The following is a 16927-nucleotide window of genomic DNA, read 5'->3' on the forward strand; positions in this document are numbered from 1 at the left end:
CAATGGATGGATTAAATATGAATTTTCATTAGAAAAATTGTTATAATATTCTAAACATCTTTATAAAATTTCTTTAAAAAATATGAATCGTACATGAGTTTACTTAAAAACAGAAAACAAAAGTCGTGATGAAAAACATTTAGATGACCAAAACTTAATGAATTTTTTAAAGGAACTATAGATAGCATTTAAGATATTAATAAGGAGCAAACCTTACTTAACCTCCTTTAAAAAAAACCTACTTAACCATTTTTGATTTAAGATATTTAAAGGAACTATAAATAGAATTTAATATATCTGTTTTTTCTAAGAACCCAAATTAAATATCAATCAAAAATCCCTAAGAAGTCCAAGATGTGCCTAGAATGGATCAAAGTCGAGTTAAAAAACAGAGACAAAATTCGAAAGCAAAGCCAAAAGTATCACTGCCGAGTGGCATACCCAACGCAAAGTGTCTGATTATAAAAATCATTTCTTCGATTTGTATTTGCAAATATACCTCATTTTGTTTTTATGGTTTATGCTATTCATAATATTTGTTTGATGAAATAAGCAATACATAAATCATGTCAACTGAAATTGTAATTAAGCAATACAAGATTTACAAAATAGATAATCCCGAAAAAATTCTTTTATTGCGTAAAAATATCTTTTTATTCTGAGTCAGAATCTACATTCTCTGAGTAATCATCCTCATCCGTGGAATATTTAACTTCAAAATCATCACTATCAGAATCACTTGCATTTGCATTGACTGATTCTCTGGACTCTTCTTCTTTGATAACAATATGTTCATCTAAGCATGTTCCACCAATATCATCTCTATTTAAAACATCTCCTTGGTCCATTAAAGATGCTTCTATTGCTATATCTGTATTGGTGAACTCATTCAACTGATATGCATCTGAGCCATCTTCTTCTTGTGGAAAATCAAAAAAAATTCTGGGTTTGACTTTTACCACTGTATACCAATTTTTATTGGCATTCTCCTTCACATAATAAACGTCCAACTCAGCTTGAGAACCTAGGACAAATGGATCATTTGCGTAATATAACTTTGTGATATCGACACTAATAAATCCATACTCATCTTTTTTATATCCCCTGCCTTGATTTCGAACTTGAGAAGGAGCCTCGAACCAGTCACATTTAAATAATATCACAAAGTTATTATCTAAATATCTTATTTCGGTGATTTTTTGAATCATGCCATAATATTCAATATTTCCTGTCAACTCATCACCTTTCACCATCACACCACTATTTTGGGTTTTTAAGTGTTGTTCAACACTCTGTGTACGAAATTTGAAACCATTAAGAATGTACCCATTATGATTTAGTACCCGAGAATCTGGCCCTCTTGATAATGCAACTAGTTGGTCATTGATCCTTCCATCTTGTAATTGTTGTAATCGAATAACCTGCATAATATTGTTTAAAAAAATTCAATTGATAAAAGGATGTTTAAGTTAGCAATATAACATTAATGCCATCAAATTCTCATAATAGATGAATGTTACCTCATTTTCAAACCATTTGGGAAATTGCTCCATGTGCCTCTTTTCAACATTTCTATTATTTTCATTTCTTACCTTCATCATGTGCTCCCTAGCGTTGTTAAAATATACAACTTAATTAGAAATACTATTAATTATAATTTTTATATTAATTAAAAATTATAGTAAACATACTTACTCGATCCAAAGGTCTAACTTCCTCGCAATTTTGTAATATGTAAAAATGAGCTTGTTGAATTTCAGAAAGGGTCATATTTTCCCAAGAATCTCCTCCAATGTGCCGGCCATTGTTTTTAAACACGGATAAATTTGTGCAATCATCACTTACATAGTCCATATATCTATCTGGTCGATTTAATCTAGAATCCATATCAATCAAATATCTTGCACATAATAATGCCATACACTCTTCAGCTACATACCCTTCTGCTATGGAACCTTCTGGACATGCTTTGTTCCGCACATAATTTTTTATTACTCGTAAAAATCTACAGGTAAATACATAATTATACATATACATACATACACACACACACACACAGATATATTAAAATGCAGACATCAAAATGTTATGTAAACTAACCTTTCAACAGGATACATCCATCTATATTGAACTGGACCTCCGAGCTTTGCTTCATTTGCCAAATGAATCGATAAATGAACCATAACATCAAAAAAAGACGGTGGAAAAATGCGCTCTAGTTTACAAAGAGTCACTGCAATATTCTTTTCTAACCTCTCCAATTCATCCACTTTTAACTCTGTAGAGCACAACTCACCAAAGAAAAAGGACAATTCAATTAATGGGTCACACGCATCTTTTGGAAGTAATCCTCTTATGGCAAGTGGAATGATTCTCTCAAGAAGGACATGGTAATCATGACTTTTAAGTCTTGAAATCTTGCATTCATTTACATTTACACGACGACTAATATTTGAGGCATAAGCATCGGGAAACCTGGTATCTTTCAACACTTGACAAAATTTAATCTTTTCTGCCACTGACATTGTGTAACGTGCTGGGGGCATGGTATACTTATCTCCATTCCTAATAAGATGAAGTGGCTTCTTGAATCCCATGTGCTTCAAATCCATTCTAGACTTGAAAGTATCTTTTGTTTTGCCTTCAATATTCAACAATGTTCCAATAACACTTTCACAAATATTTTTTTCTATGTGCATCACATCTAGATTGTGTCTTAACAATACAGTCCTCCAATAAGGTAATTCGAAAAATATACTTTTTTTCTTCTAATTATGCTTTTCCCCTTCCTCTCTCTTTCGTTTTTTTATTGTTTTACCAAAGATAACCGGCTGTATTTTTTCATGTTGTGCTATGACCTCCTCTCCAGTCAATGGTTGTGGTGCCTGTCTAACCTCCCTTGTATTATCAAATGAGCTCTTATTTTTACGCCAAGGGTGGTCACTGGGTAAAAATTTACGGTGGCCCATGTAGCATTGCTTGAAACTATATTTTAAATGACAAGAGGTAGTTTCTTTATTGCAACAAGGACAAGCTAGTGCTCCTTTAGTACTCCATCCCGAAAGCATCGCATAACCTGGAAAATCACTAATGGTCCATAACAAGGCTGCACGCAATTGAAAATTACATCTTGAAAAAGCATCATATGTTTCAATACCCACATCCTATAACTCTTTTAAGTCATCAATTAGTGGCTGAAGGTAAACATCAATGTCATTTCCAGGACTATTTTTACCGGGAATAAGTAACGATAACATAAGATTGGGTTGTTTCATGCATAACCAAGGAGGTAAATTGTAAGGAACTAAAACCACAGGCCACATACTATAATTGGTGCTCATCATACCAAAAGGGTTAAAACCATCTGATGATAGGCCAAGTCTCACATTACGTGCATCTTTAGAGAAAGATCTATGTTGATCATCAAATCTTTTCCAAGTCAAAGAGTCAGCTGGGTGTCTTAAAACTCCATCATCAATTTTCTTCTTCTTATGCCAAGTCATGTCTTCTGCAATTTGTTTTGACATGAATAACCTTTGTAGTCTTGGTTTTATGGGAAAGTAGCGAAGTATCTTATTAGGGACATTTTTCTTCTTATCTTCCTGCCATCTACTTTTCTTACAAATAGGACACTCATTAAGATTTTCATAGTCTTCTCCTCTATACAAAATACAATCATTATCACAAGCATCTATCTTGACATAATCAAGTCCAAGATCCTTGATAATCTTTCTAACCTCATACATTGAGTCAGGAAGCACATTACCTTCGGGAAAAGCTTCAGCCAATAGCTTTAGAAGTGAGTCAAGTGAGGTATTGCTCCATCCATACAGACATTTCATTTGAAAAAGGCGTATAATAAAAGATAATTTGGAGAATTTTTTACAACCTGGATAAAATGTTTGTTCAGCATCTTTTACCAATCCATAAAATCTTTTAGCTTCCTTATTTGGCTCTTCATTGCTATTACTAGATGTAGGATGATCAAACACATTTTCTCTATTTGCATTAAATGACTGATGCATGTCATAAAGCATGTTGAACGTCTGAGCATCATCGCTCCTTTCATGATCAGCACCATAGCCAATGTTATCTGCATCCTTCAAATCACTGTCAGTTGATGAATCATCCGACGATTCTCCATGATACTCCCAATTATCATAACTTGGTTCAAATCCAAAATCAAGTAAATGACGATCCACTTCACTTCTTGTCTTAAATTTAATATTATTGCATCTACAACAGGGACACCTGATAGTGTTTGGAGGGTTGGGCCCAGAAAAAGCAAAGTCTAAAAAGTCATCCATTCCTTTTAAATACTCCGGTAAACTTCTATCTTTAAGGTTGATCCATCTTTTATTTTGTTTAGGCATTATCACACGATCCTGCGATTCAAAAATAAAATATGCACAACATTAAAAATATGTGACAAATGAAACATTGACTATACAAAATATAATTCTCATAAGAATGTGACAAATTCACCATAAAAAAATATAATTCTCAATCATAAAATATGCACAACATTAAAAATATGTGACAAATTCAATGCATTCAAAGCTTGTTTTTATTTCAATGCGTTATAAATCTAATGGAAACAAATCATAAATTTAACTTAAAATATTCAAAACTAATTCTCATAAAATAATTTGGGAGAAAATCTTAGATGGGAACGTAAGTAACATGTCAGCATTTACAAACAACCAATAAAAACATTACACCTCATTTAATTTATTAAAAAAAATTAAAAATAAAATAAAGATGAAACGTGTTCTCCGTATTGCTTGCTCTTCTTCCGCCATTATCTTGAGGAATTGTTTCTCCAACTGCAGAGTTTATATATGACCTTGAGGAGATTAATTCTCAAATTTTAACGTGTTGAATTCAATAGGTTCTGAAGTTAGCGACATAATAAGGTTTGATTTTAAGTAAAATCACTGAAGTCCTTCACACACATGGAAGTTCATGGTTACAAATCTGATGTAGTTTTTTTTTTCTTCAGTTTTTTTCATTCTTTTTGATGATTAATCTGATTCAGTTTCTATTATGGCAATCCAGTCATAATTAATACATCATTTGTTTGTTTAAAATTGATTCATTTTTCTTCTTCACACACATGGAATGAATCCTTGGACAAAATACTTGCACCAAAACAATGTGGAAGGAGAGTAGTAATAAGGAGGTCACGTTTCATCTTTATTTTATTTTTAATTTTTTTTAATAAATTAAATGAGGTGTAATGTTTTTGTTGGTTGTTTGTAAATGCTGACATGTTACTTACGTTCCCATCTAAGAATTTCTCATAATTTGGTCCAAAAAAACGCAATACAACACCCAAGCGTATGAGCTAAAGGGCGGCCCAAGACAAAAAACCAACACCAACAATATAGCCTCATGAAAACAGGCCGTGCTGCCCAGCCAGAAAACACAATGCACCTCTAGCATGATTGCCAAGGGCACTACGCTGCCAAAACAGAAAAACAGAACCACAAAAGCCAAAACAGCAGCCCTTTAAACAGCCCTCTAAAAGCACACAACAACTCACTATATATACATATATAGTAATTAAATTAATAATCCAATCACCAATTATCTAATAATTGTCTACTTTTGATTCAAGCCTTCAAATGTAACGATTATTCACATAATCTAATATTTGCTCATGAGATTTTAGTTATCGTACACAATCTAATATCTCTTCATCATAATCCAATCTACATCCCCTAACTAAGAAATTTAAGCCTAATTAAGGAACTCACCTCAAATTAGCTTCTCTTGATGTCTAAGGCCTCCAACTTCTACTTTTTTCTCTAAAACCTCCTTGCCTTTTCCAATTCCTTCTATACTGATCCCTGTCATCGCAATTTTCAGTTAATCCAACAAAAATTCAACACAAAATCATGAGATTTTGAGGGAAAAGTTGAGAGAGATATGGAAGGGAAGTGGCTCGACCACTTAAAGAAGAAAGGAAGAAAGAAAATTCTGCCACATGAGAGAAGAAAAGGGGATAGAAAAATTCCTTCAACTTACCCTTTGATTCCTTCAATTAGGTGGAGAAGAAGCTTGAATAAAAGACATGGAGAAATTTGAGTGAATGAATGGGTTGAGGGTTGGGGTTAGAGATGGCTGGCGAGAAAGAAGAGAAAGAGGGAGAAGTCTTAGTTCTTTTTCTTTTGTTTTTATGTCACGTGAAACTTTTTTTTCTCAATGTTTGTTGGCCAAATGGTGAATTTTAGTTTTTTTTTCTTTTCTTCCTAATACTTGGTGTTCTTTGATTTTTTTTTTTTTTAATATTAATTAGTTGCAACATATGTAATGCGTGTCCTCCATATCCTTTTTTATAGAACAAAATTACAGTTTAAAACTAAGTGGCAATGAACAAGTCTACAAACTTGGATTCCTTAAAAAAATAAAAAAAGTATACAAATTCGGATAAACTTAATAGACTTTACAAAATTATATTATTTCCAACAATAATAATTGTTGTTGGGATAAGTTATTTTTTCCAACGATAGCGAAATTGTTGTGAAAAAAAAATACTTATTTTAGGAAAAACAAAACTTATTACAACGACTTAAATAAGTCGTTGCTGTATGCATATTAAAAAATTGTATTATTTCCAACGATAATATTTTTTGTTGGGATAAGTCATTTTTCGCAGCGATAACAAAATTGTTGTGACAAAAATTAACTTATTACAACGACTTAAATAAGTCGTTTCTATATGCATATCAAAAAATTGTATTATTTCCAACGATAATAATTGTGGTTGGAATAAGTCATTTTTCCCAGCGATAACGAAATTGCTGTGAAAAAAAAACAACTTAATACAACGACTTAAATAAGTTGTTGCTATAGGCATATTATTGACAACAAATTGATTGTCGCTGAGAAAAAGTCGCTGCTAAATATCTTATTTCTAGTAGTGTACATTCCGGACTACAAACTCCGCACACCCTGTATTTAAAATGAGTGGGAAAAAATAGTCATTTTTTTTCGGAAAATGAAATCCGGACAGCTAGGTTATATATAGTTCTCCAGAACCTAGCTGAAGCAGAACACCTTTATCACAAACACTCCCTACACCTCTAAAAAAACACTCCATTTAGGGCGAAAATATGGTTTGGAGCAGCAATCTGGCTATCAAGGGGGGTTAACATCATCATTTTCGTCTGAATGCAAAGGTAACGTGTATATAAACCTTCCCCTAGTAGATTTTTAAGCGATTCACTTTTGATCACGGCATATGATTTGTACTGCATGGTTCCGGATATCAATTCTGGACTGCATTCATGGGTTCCGGATTTCGAATTCCAGACCGCATCAATGCAGAAACTGTGTTCATTTTATGACTCTGCTTCGCACTGTTTTCAGTCACGTTGTTCCTATTGATGCCCCTAATGATGATCCACCTCAGAATGAACCTCCTATTATGTTGCCGCTTCTTTTACTTGAAGATGCGCATGATTCCGGAAATCCCCCACCACCGCTACCGAAACTTGAAATTTGTCTAGGCGGTTCGAAAGTAGATGATGCTCATCCTCCTATTCCTCCTATTGTACCACCTGCAGTTGTTGCTGTTTGTATTGATCAGCGAGAACATTTTACCACAAAACACAAGTTTACAACACGGAATGATTTGTTGGAGTGGGTTCGAGAGAAATCTAGGAAGCTTGGTTTTTCTACTGTTATTGGTAAATCCGATAACGGTGACAATGGAACAAGCGCATTTGTTACTTTGATATGTGAAAGGGGAGGTTCATACATCGAGTACAAGAGAAAGAGTCGGCGCGAGATAGCTGGTTCGTTTAAATGCGAGTGTCCGTTTCGGCTGAGAGGTTACTTGTTGACTGGTGGTGATTGGAGCCTCAAAGTTGGTGATGATAGACACAACCATGACATGACAGATGTGTTGAAAGATCATAAAACTGCCGGTCGTCTAAACTCAAATGAACGTGTGTCACCTTGAAGAGATGGTGGATTCAAACGTTCCTCCGAGGCAAATGCTTACCAACTTAAAGAAGAGGAATCGTACCACTTCAATTACTATCAAACATGTTTATAATGCTACTTACAGGTATAGGCGGTCCATTAGGGGTACGAGGAATGACATGCAACATCTCTTGAAGTATTTGGTGGATAATGGTTATGTTTATCATTGTAGGAAGTATCATGATTCTGATGAAGTTAGTGATGTTTTTTGGGCACATCCAGATTCTATCAAGTTGTTTAACATGTTCTCCACGGTGCTTGTGTTGGATTCCACATACAAGACAAACAAGTATCGTCTTCCATTGCTTGAGTTTGTCGGTAACACCTCTACCATGAAAACATTCTCTATTGCTTTGGCCTATATGATGTCTGAGAGGCAAGACAATGTTTATTGGGCTCTTGAGAGGTGTCATGAGATGTTGCACTCCAAAGATCTCTATCCAAAAGTAGTTATGATTGATCGGGACAATGTTTTGATCCATGCTGTGGAAAAGGTTTTCCCTAAAGCTACTACTTTGTTGTGCTCATATCACATTGGACAAAATGTGAGAGCAAAGTGTAAATTGGATTGCAAAATGAAGGATGTCAAAGGCAAGAATGGGGAAGCGATCAAGCCTGCTTCGGTGGTGAAGATTGGGATGGCTGCATGGATGGATATTGTGGACTCCGAAACGGAGGAAGCATATATTGATAATTGGACCCGGTTCAAAGTTGTATGCGCAAAGTTTCCTAAGTTTTTGGATTATGTTGAAAAGACAATTTTGGATCCGGTTAAGGAGAAGTTTGTGAGGTTTTGGGTTGACAAAAACCTTCATATGGGGAATACTACAACAAACAGAGCTGAATCTGCACACGCTCGGTTGAAAAAGTATCTGAGTAGTAGTATGGGTGATTTGAGTACAAACTGGAAATCCGTTCATGATATGCTAGAGTTGCAACATACCGCAATACATGCTTCGTTTCATACAAGCATTATCATGCTTGAACATCGGTTCAAAGACAAGGTGTTGTGGTCTAGGTTGATCCAGAACATTTCAAGGGAAGCTTTGCATCATCTCATAGTGGAGTATAATAAAGCACTTGAAATTGGTATGGATAAATCAAGATGTGGTTGTTTGAGTTTGATCACTTACGGATTATCGTGTGCGTCTATGATAGCTTTGAAGATCAAGAACGGCACCGCCCTTCGTTTGGAAGAAATTCACACCAACTAGAAGAGGTTGAGGTTCGCGTACGAGGTTGATCCGAAGCTTCAAAAAGCAGACATCTCTCTATTGCCAGAATGGCATATTCTCCAGGTTTCTTTTTTTTAAAACTGTGTCAGTTTATGTTCTGCCCAGGATTTCTGTTTCTGTATTTTGTATAGGTGGGTTCCGGATTATATAATCTGGAGGGGTAGCATTTACTCCCCATGCAAGTGCATTTAAGGCTCATGCAAAGGGTGTATCGGGAAGTTCCGGATTTTATAATCTGGATTACCTAATGTATTTCGGAATATATAATCCAGACGGTATCAGTAGTGGTAACAGAATGCATGTTTCTGATTGTTTTCCATCAACAACCAAAATGACCGTTTTTTACACATTGTAGGCCAGGTTCAAGGACGCCGATTACAACATGAAGGTGCATTTGAAAGAACAATTCCGACAATTTGTTTTACCGGAAACCACTTCTATGCGTCCACCGCCAAATAAGGTCACCACCAAAGGAGCTCCAAAGAAAGATAAGCAAAGCATTCAATCGACAAGGCGGTCCCCTTCCCTATGGGAGATTGTTGACTCCCAGGAGCAAGAAACACAGGGTTCACAGACACGGTCAACAAGGACGAGTAGAAAGAGTGCACGGAAAAGCAACATGTCTCCTACTTCTCCTAAGCCAATTCCAAAAAATCCGAAGAAGCCAACACCCGTTGAAGTCCACATACCACACAAAGACCAAATCCCAATTTGGATGCATGGCTTTATTGAACAGGTTACGGATGTACCCGGTGATGGCCATTGTGGGTTCCGAGCAGTTGCGGTCCTACGTAACTTGGCTGTTGATGATCACGCATTAGTCCGGTTCAACCTTTACAAAGAGCTTATCGGTGTAGAAAATGCCCGCTATCAGAGGATGATTAATGATAATAGGCGGTATAAAGAGGTCTCAGGCGCTCTATCCTACGCTCGTATTGGCAATGCACCACAGGATAAATGGATGACAATGCCGGATATGAGTTTCCTCATCGCACAAAAATTCAACCAAACGATTGTTGTGTTGTCAATTGGGAAATCAGAAACCTTTTTCCCTCTATCTGGTCCGCCGCCGCCACCAAGTATCGATCCGTTGATATGTCTGACATATGTGAATGGCAACCATTTTATGGCATTGAAATTGAAGGATGGTTGTCTGATTCCTCCCACTTCCGCTCTATTGAGACGATACCATCGAGAGGATCGATGCAGACACCTGGCCTGATAGATATGTCAGTCGGATGGCAGATTATAATGAGCTAAGTCGGGCGACGGGTGTAGCGGTGATAGAAGATGATGAAGAATTGTACATTATTGAAAATCTTGATCCCGATGAGAGGGTTGGTGCTGGTCCTGGTCCTCGTGTGAAGGTTGAAGTGGATGATAGTCCCATTGATCTTCCGGCGCCATAGATTAGATATATATCGTTAGTTTAGTTGAAATGTATATCATTAGGTGAAATGTGTAATGATGTAAATTCAACTCTTTTTTGGTATAATGATATATATATATATATATATATATATATATATATATATAATCATTTTTTGATATAATATTTAAGTTAATTGTCTTTTATACAAACATTTATAATGATTTATTGAAAAACAATGATAAAAACCACAATGACATGCAAATTGTTTCAGTTCTGTGTACTGGTGTAATCCGGATTATATAATCCGAACATGTCCGGACTATATAATCCGGATTGTCCCGAGGGTAATTTTGGAAAAAAAATAGGGCACGCGAGGAAAGGCATAGGGTGGGAAAAGTAATACTCTTAAAAAAAAATTAATACACAAAAAAGAAAAAAAAAATAATTGTGCTTCTTCACTTAATAAAAAAAAATTAGTTATTTTTAATTTATTCGTTTTAAAGGTACTTGTCCATTTTTAACTTATTCGTTTTAAATTGAAGTGTTTCACTAGTTAGAAAATAGACACTTTGTGACTGAATATGTTCTGCCCTTGGCCTCTATATGTAAACATCACAGGCCATAACACTTGCTTTTATCTCTATGCACAACTCTTTACATATTTTCTAACTATTTGCTTTTGGTAGTTTGTTGCATTGTTTCCAACCTTGTTTGGTATTTGTTTCTCGGATCAAGTTATCATTTTTTCCAGCTATCCTGTCTTGGGCACAAAATCTCTTCCAATTATTATTTTTTGGGTATTTCCATTAATCACTGCACCAACAAAGCAATGCCAATGTTCCTTACCTTAAGCAACCCATTTTGTAAATCCTTTGATCTCTCGATAAAAGAAGGCTTCTTACAGATCCAATATTAAAAAAAGAGTAATGCTAAATGGTACGAGGGCTTCAACGCACGAAGTTGCACGACTTGCTACACTACAAGCAATTTACTTTATTATTAAACTTATTGCTAGCTTATTGGTGCTTTTGTGTTCTTATATATAACATATAGCAAAAAACAATTGTTACCAAAGAGATATCATCATACACATCTAAGGATATCCACCTGTCCACATGTCAATGGTGAGATGAGACAAAGACATGCATGATTTGGAAAATACACAACATGGAAACGTGTCTTTGGCACTTCAGTGGCATATTTAGCCACTTTGACTCAAATTAAAATTAAGATAAAATACCAAACTACAGTTATATTATATGTTGATTCGTGTAAAAGATGAACTACAAAAAGTGTACTGTAGCATTTTCCTTAAAAAAATGTGATTTAATGATCCACAAAAAGTAACTGCCATTTTGGTAGATTCACGAGTGCTAGACATTGTGCTTAAATTTCATCTCAATTACCAATGACTAAAGTTTAGATTAAACTACAAATTTATAATCACGTGTTATTTGAGCACAGACTTGGATAGTACAACATAAATATGGAAACTACAAAATAAAAATGATTTGCAGTAAAAAAAGGTTTTACAAATATGAAACTGTGAAGTAGTATCAAAACAATCTTTAGGCTATATTATTATATATGTAATTAAACCTTTGAAGATGATTATGACATTACAAACTGCTTGCAGACCTGCTCCATGGTAGGACGAGAACGTGGGCTTTCAGTCAAGCAAGCAATTGCAATCCTTATTATCGATGCCACCTTTTGAACAATGGTATCTGTGGGATGAGGGAGACGTTGGTCTAACCTATCCATCAACGGCATAGATTCAAGTGTCAAGTTCATAACACTTTGTGATGGTCGTTGCCACAAAGAAGTTACAACATCTCCAGGGTGCTTTCCAAAAAGTATTTCCAAGGTTAATATCCCAAAACTATACACATCACATTTCTCATTTACTTCCATTGTGTATGCAAGTTCTGTAGAATTTAAAAAAGAGTTATGACATGAAAATAGGATTCTGTAAAAATAGCATGATATATAAAATCTACAAAATCTTAAGTACTTACATAGTCGTGAAATAATTACATTTTACATGTGAGTATTAAAGATGAACTACAAAATATTATAACCTTAATTAATATAAAAGAAAAGGAATTGACCTGGAGCTGCATATCCAAAGGTGCCTGCAAAAGAACTCATATTGGATGAATTGGGATTTAGGAACTTGGATGTTCCGAAGTCTGAGACATGAGCTACATATTCCAAATCCAAAATAACATTCTTGCTGGATATATCTCGATGAACAATAGGAGGGGAACAATCATGATGTAGATAGCATAAAGCATTAGCTATATCTTTAATGACATTCACCCTCATATTCCAATCAAATTCAGCAGCTTGTTCGTTGTCCTTCAAAATGTTGTCGATGCTACCCTTCTCCAAGAATTCATAAACCAAAAATGAGTGTAGTCGATGTGAACAAAAGCCATATAACTTCACAATGTTGCGATGTCGAATTTCTGTCAAAGCATGGATCTCATTTGTGAATGCTTTCAGATTAGACATTTCCTCATTTTGTATTGAATGAAGTTTCTTCACAGCTACAACTTGACCTGTAGGCAACTCTGCTTTGTAAACAATTCCTTGTCCTCCAACCCCAATGAGATGCTCGTCGTCAAAATCTTCAGTGGCTTCAATAATGTTCTCATACACCATTTTGCCATCAAAGCTCCATATTGCAAATAGATTTTCAGTTTGAAATTCTTCTGCAGGCTTGTCTTCTTTTGTGCTTGAAGTTTGACAAAAAAGGTATGAGATCCCATAAACAAAAAATGCCAACAATACAGTGCCTAGAGTGAGGGGTAAAACTAGCTCCAAAATTTTGTTAGTCTTATGACTATGAAAGTTTCCACCTGATGTTGAGCAAGGCTCTAGACCAGAGATATTACCACACAAGCCTTTGTTATTTCTCAGTGCTTCAATTGGAGCTCTTTGGAAAGCTGGAATGCTTGGAATTGGACCCTCCAATTGGTTGTATGATATATCAACAGTGGTCAAGCTTAAAATCTCACCATAGCTGAAGGGAATGGTACCAGAAAGATTATTATGTGAAAGATTCAATGTTTCTAAGTATTTTAACTGTCCAAACATTTCTGGTATGGTTCCATTCAAAAAATTCTCACTAAGATCAAGATTTTCAATAACTTGTAATTGGCCAATCTCAACAGGAATGTTTCCTTCAAGTTGATTGGATTGTAAAATGAGATTTGTTACATTGGCCAACATTCCTATAGAAATAGGAATAGACCCAGTGAGATTGCAGTCACCAATATCAAGATATATTAAATTACCCAACATCCCAAATTCCTTAGGCATGGAACCAGAAAGACCATTATCTTGAAGAAGTAGTAACTCTAGGTTTCGTGCCTTGAAAATATTTTGTGAGATGGAACCATTAAAGTTATTATATGCAAGTGACAAATACTTTAGGTCCATTTTCCAAATTCTGTCAGGAATGTTGCCAGAGAGGCTATTTTTTCCTACATCAAGATGTGATATGTTGGATATCTTTCCTATCGAGGTTGGTATTGTTCCTATGAGATTGCAGTAAGAAATATCAAGCATTGTTAAATTTCTCAATCTACCAATATCTCGAGGGAGTGATCCACTTAAATTATGGTTACTACCCATAGACAATATAGAAAGACCAACCAGTTGGGTTATCCCTGATGGAATAATCCCAGTGAGATTATTCCGACTAAGATCAAGATAGAATAGTTTGGACAAATTACCGATGCTATTGGGAATGCTACCAGAGAGTTTGTTATATGCCAAATCAAGAGTGTCTAGATTGGACATCACCCCAATATTGTGTGGTACAACTCCATATAAGGAGTTGTTTTTTAAATTTAAGGTACGGATTTTTGGAAGTGATGAGAAATTGAGACTTTGAAGCGTACCTGTTAGACCAATATTGGTAAGATTTACCTTGTTGATGGATTTTGAATCATCATCACATGTGATTCCTTCCCAGCTACAAGGATTATTACCATTCCATGAAGAAAGCAATGCCCTGCTATGGTTGTCAAGGCTTGCTTTCCACTTCAACAGAGCATCAGCCTCGTTACGTTGGTTTTTTGTTGCAGCATAAGGTGATGTGGCAATAACAAACACATGGAAAAACAAAAGAAGACACAACATTGGTAAAAGCTTCATCTTCTGAAGCATTTTGGAAATTTGAACACAATGAAATGAAAGTATAGTCAATCACTGATGTATTATAATTGAACAAGAGACTCTTTTATGATAATGCATGCATTATAATGGGAGATGTAGGTGATATTTATACACATAATATGGTAATAAACACTTGATATTCCCTTTGTAATAGTGAAGACTCGACTTAATTAAAGTCTTTCGCTTTTGTCTTTTATCTTTAAGCTAATGAGTTTAAGCTAAGCCACATAAAAAATCATCTTATCTTTCATTACTCTATTTAAGTCTAGAACCACAAAATATTAAAAGTCGTTCATTATTAATCTTATAGTTTCTCAATAAACCAATTTCTCCACCATTTGTATTTGTCATTATGCTCTTAATACGTCATAATTTGTATACACTAAGTGACACTATATATATTTATTTTTTTGAAATTTCTAAGTGACAATATATTGGCTTTAAAGATTCATACATATTCCAATGAAAAATGGCAAATGCCGTGAGAGCATAGTAAGGAGTAGATGGCGATTGCATTAGCGTTCTTTTTGGGCTAGAATCTCCAGCTCCCCTCCAAAAGAGGGGTAGAGTCATTGAGCTGGACTGATGTTGATTTTAAATATTGATTTTTTTTTAATATAGTATTTAATATCTAATCATATAATGTTCTATTTTTTATTTGATTATTTTTAAGTGAATTTAAATTTTGGTTTAATTTTTGTCCTACTAATTATCAAATTGGTGAAAATAATACCTCTTTTAAAATCAAACTTTTTGTCCCCTTTATCATCATATTTATTGTAAATTTGGTCTCAATTTTGATTTTTGGCCTAAAAATATGAGAATTTTGGCAATATAAAAGGCGATTTTCAACAAAATAATAATAATGAAGGAACCAACAAGTTTGATTTAATAAAAGGGAGAATATTTTCGTCATTTGTTAAAATAGGGGAATTAAATCAGGGTCACATAGAGGATTTCATACTTATGGTTCACTTCAAGAACTTACAAAATATCATAGTCACGTGTTTTAAATTCTTTCTCTTCTTCTTTTTCTCTCTATTCTTTTTATCCAATAAGAAGAGAGAAAAAATGGTTGTTTCAAGAGTTGTTTAAAATGGGTTGAACAAATATCACTCATCAATTTTTTATGCATCACATAAATCATCACTTCTAGAATTTTTATCTATAATGACTTCATTAATATCAATAAATTTATTTGCAGTTACCTCGTGCATTTTACCTTTTGTATCTTCGCAATTTTTAAACTTCCAACATGAGTGAAGACTGAAGAAGACCCTTATATAATTTCAATCGTAAATGCCGTGTGAGTACGGGTCGGATTGGTGAGAGGTAGTATAACCAAAACTAAACATATTTGTCGTAATTTGTATCAGTAAGTGACAATGGAAATTGGCAAATTGCCGTGAGAGCAGGAGAAGGGGTAGGATTGATTAGGATGTGAGTGGTGATTACATTAGGTATAGTCATTGGGGTATGAGGTTAATTTTCTTTAGAGGAGGTATGAGGTCAATTTTAAATATATTAAAACTTATTTGGATTGGTCGGATGGTGTTAGCATGGGATCTTGAAGTATACTCTTTCTCAAGTCTCAGCGGCAATTAGGGAAGTTCGTGGTGCCGTTTGGATCGATTTTGAGTTAAAATCCAATCCAAAATAAAAATTACCAACGGTTCGGTTTGATTTGGATGGTTATTCTAAAAAATATGATCTGATCCGATCCAAATATATGCGGTTTAATTTGGATCGGTTTTTAGACATCCAAAATGCAATACGTAATTATTTTATAATATTAGTATTATACATATATGGTAAAATGATAGGTTAGATGCAAACTATAACACAAATATATAAAAAAAAAATTAACATTATAGAATGAAAATGATGGATTATATTCGAAACATATGAATCAGTGGTAAAATATATTAAATTAATGAAATATATAAAATAAAAAACAACAAGAAATATATTAATGCATATATAATACTAATAAAAGAATAACTAAGTAATAAATTTTACTTTTGCGGTTCGGTTTGGTTAGGTTTTAAAAAAGTGATATGAAATCAGATCCGATCCTAGTAGTTTTTACAAAACAACATCCAAACGCATCTATTTTTTTTTTTTTTTGCAGTTTTTAATT

The 16927-nt window shown here is 34.4% G+C and overlaps 4 protein-coding genes and 1 pseudogene across 4 annotated transcripts; 2 read left to right on the forward strand and 3 right to left on the reverse strand.

Moving 5' to 3' along the window:
* Positions 1-564: 564 nt before the first annotated feature.
* Positions 565-2471, reverse strand: LOC146953823 (uncharacterized). The gene is made up of 4 exons (XM_085742846.1): positions 2101-2471; positions 1692-2005; positions 1521-1630; positions 565-1421 (listed from the first exon to the last, which is right to left on the reverse strand). Exons 1-4 carry the CDS (start codon positions 2181-2183, stop codon positions 654-656), a joined length of 1275 nt encoding a protein of 424 aa, XP_085598972.1. The 5' UTR covers positions 2184-2471; the 3' UTR covers positions 565-653.
* Positions 2472-2532: 61 nt separating this feature from the next.
* LOC146953824 (uncharacterized) lies at positions 2533-6367 on the reverse strand. Its single transcript, XM_085711858.1, has 3 exons — positions 6031-6367; positions 5760-5852; positions 2533-4385 (listed from the first exon to the last, which is right to left on the reverse strand). Exon 3 carries the CDS (start codon positions 4371-4373, stop codon positions 3165-3167), a length of 1209 nt encoding a protein of 402 aa, XP_085567984.1. The 5' UTR covers positions 4374-4385; positions 5760-5852; positions 6031-6367; the 3' UTR covers positions 2533-3164.
* A 981-nt stretch (positions 6368-7348) lies between these two features.
* LOC146953825 (uncharacterized) lies at positions 7349-9206 on the forward strand (annotated as a pseudogene).
* Positions 9207-9609: 403 nt separating this feature from the next.
* On the forward strand, positions 9610-10449 carry LOC146953826 (uncharacterized). Its single transcript, XM_085742867.1, has one exon. It carries the CDS (start codon positions 9610-9612, stop codon positions 10447-10449), a length of 840 nt encoding a protein of 279 aa, XP_085598993.1.
* Positions 10450-12006: 1557 nt separating this feature from the next.
* LOC146953827 (uncharacterized) lies at positions 12007-14865 on the reverse strand. The gene is made up of 2 exons (XM_085711854.1): positions 12711-14865; positions 12007-12527 (listed from the first exon to the last, which is right to left on the reverse strand). The coding sequence occupies exons 1-2, from the start codon at positions 14776-14778 to the stop codon at positions 12211-12213; spliced, it is 2385 nt and encodes a 794-aa protein (XP_085567980.1). The 5' UTR covers positions 14779-14865; the 3' UTR covers positions 12007-12210.
* Between the last annotated feature and the right edge of the window lie 2062 nt (positions 14866-16927).

Source organism: Medicago sativa, chromosome 1 (genome assembly GCF_051527215.1).
Source record: "Medicago sativa cultivar Bolivia chromosome 1, Bolivia_mono, whole genome shotgun sequence".
Taxonomy (NCBI): Eukaryota; Viridiplantae; Streptophyta; class Magnoliopsida; order Fabales; family Fabaceae; genus Medicago; species Medicago sativa.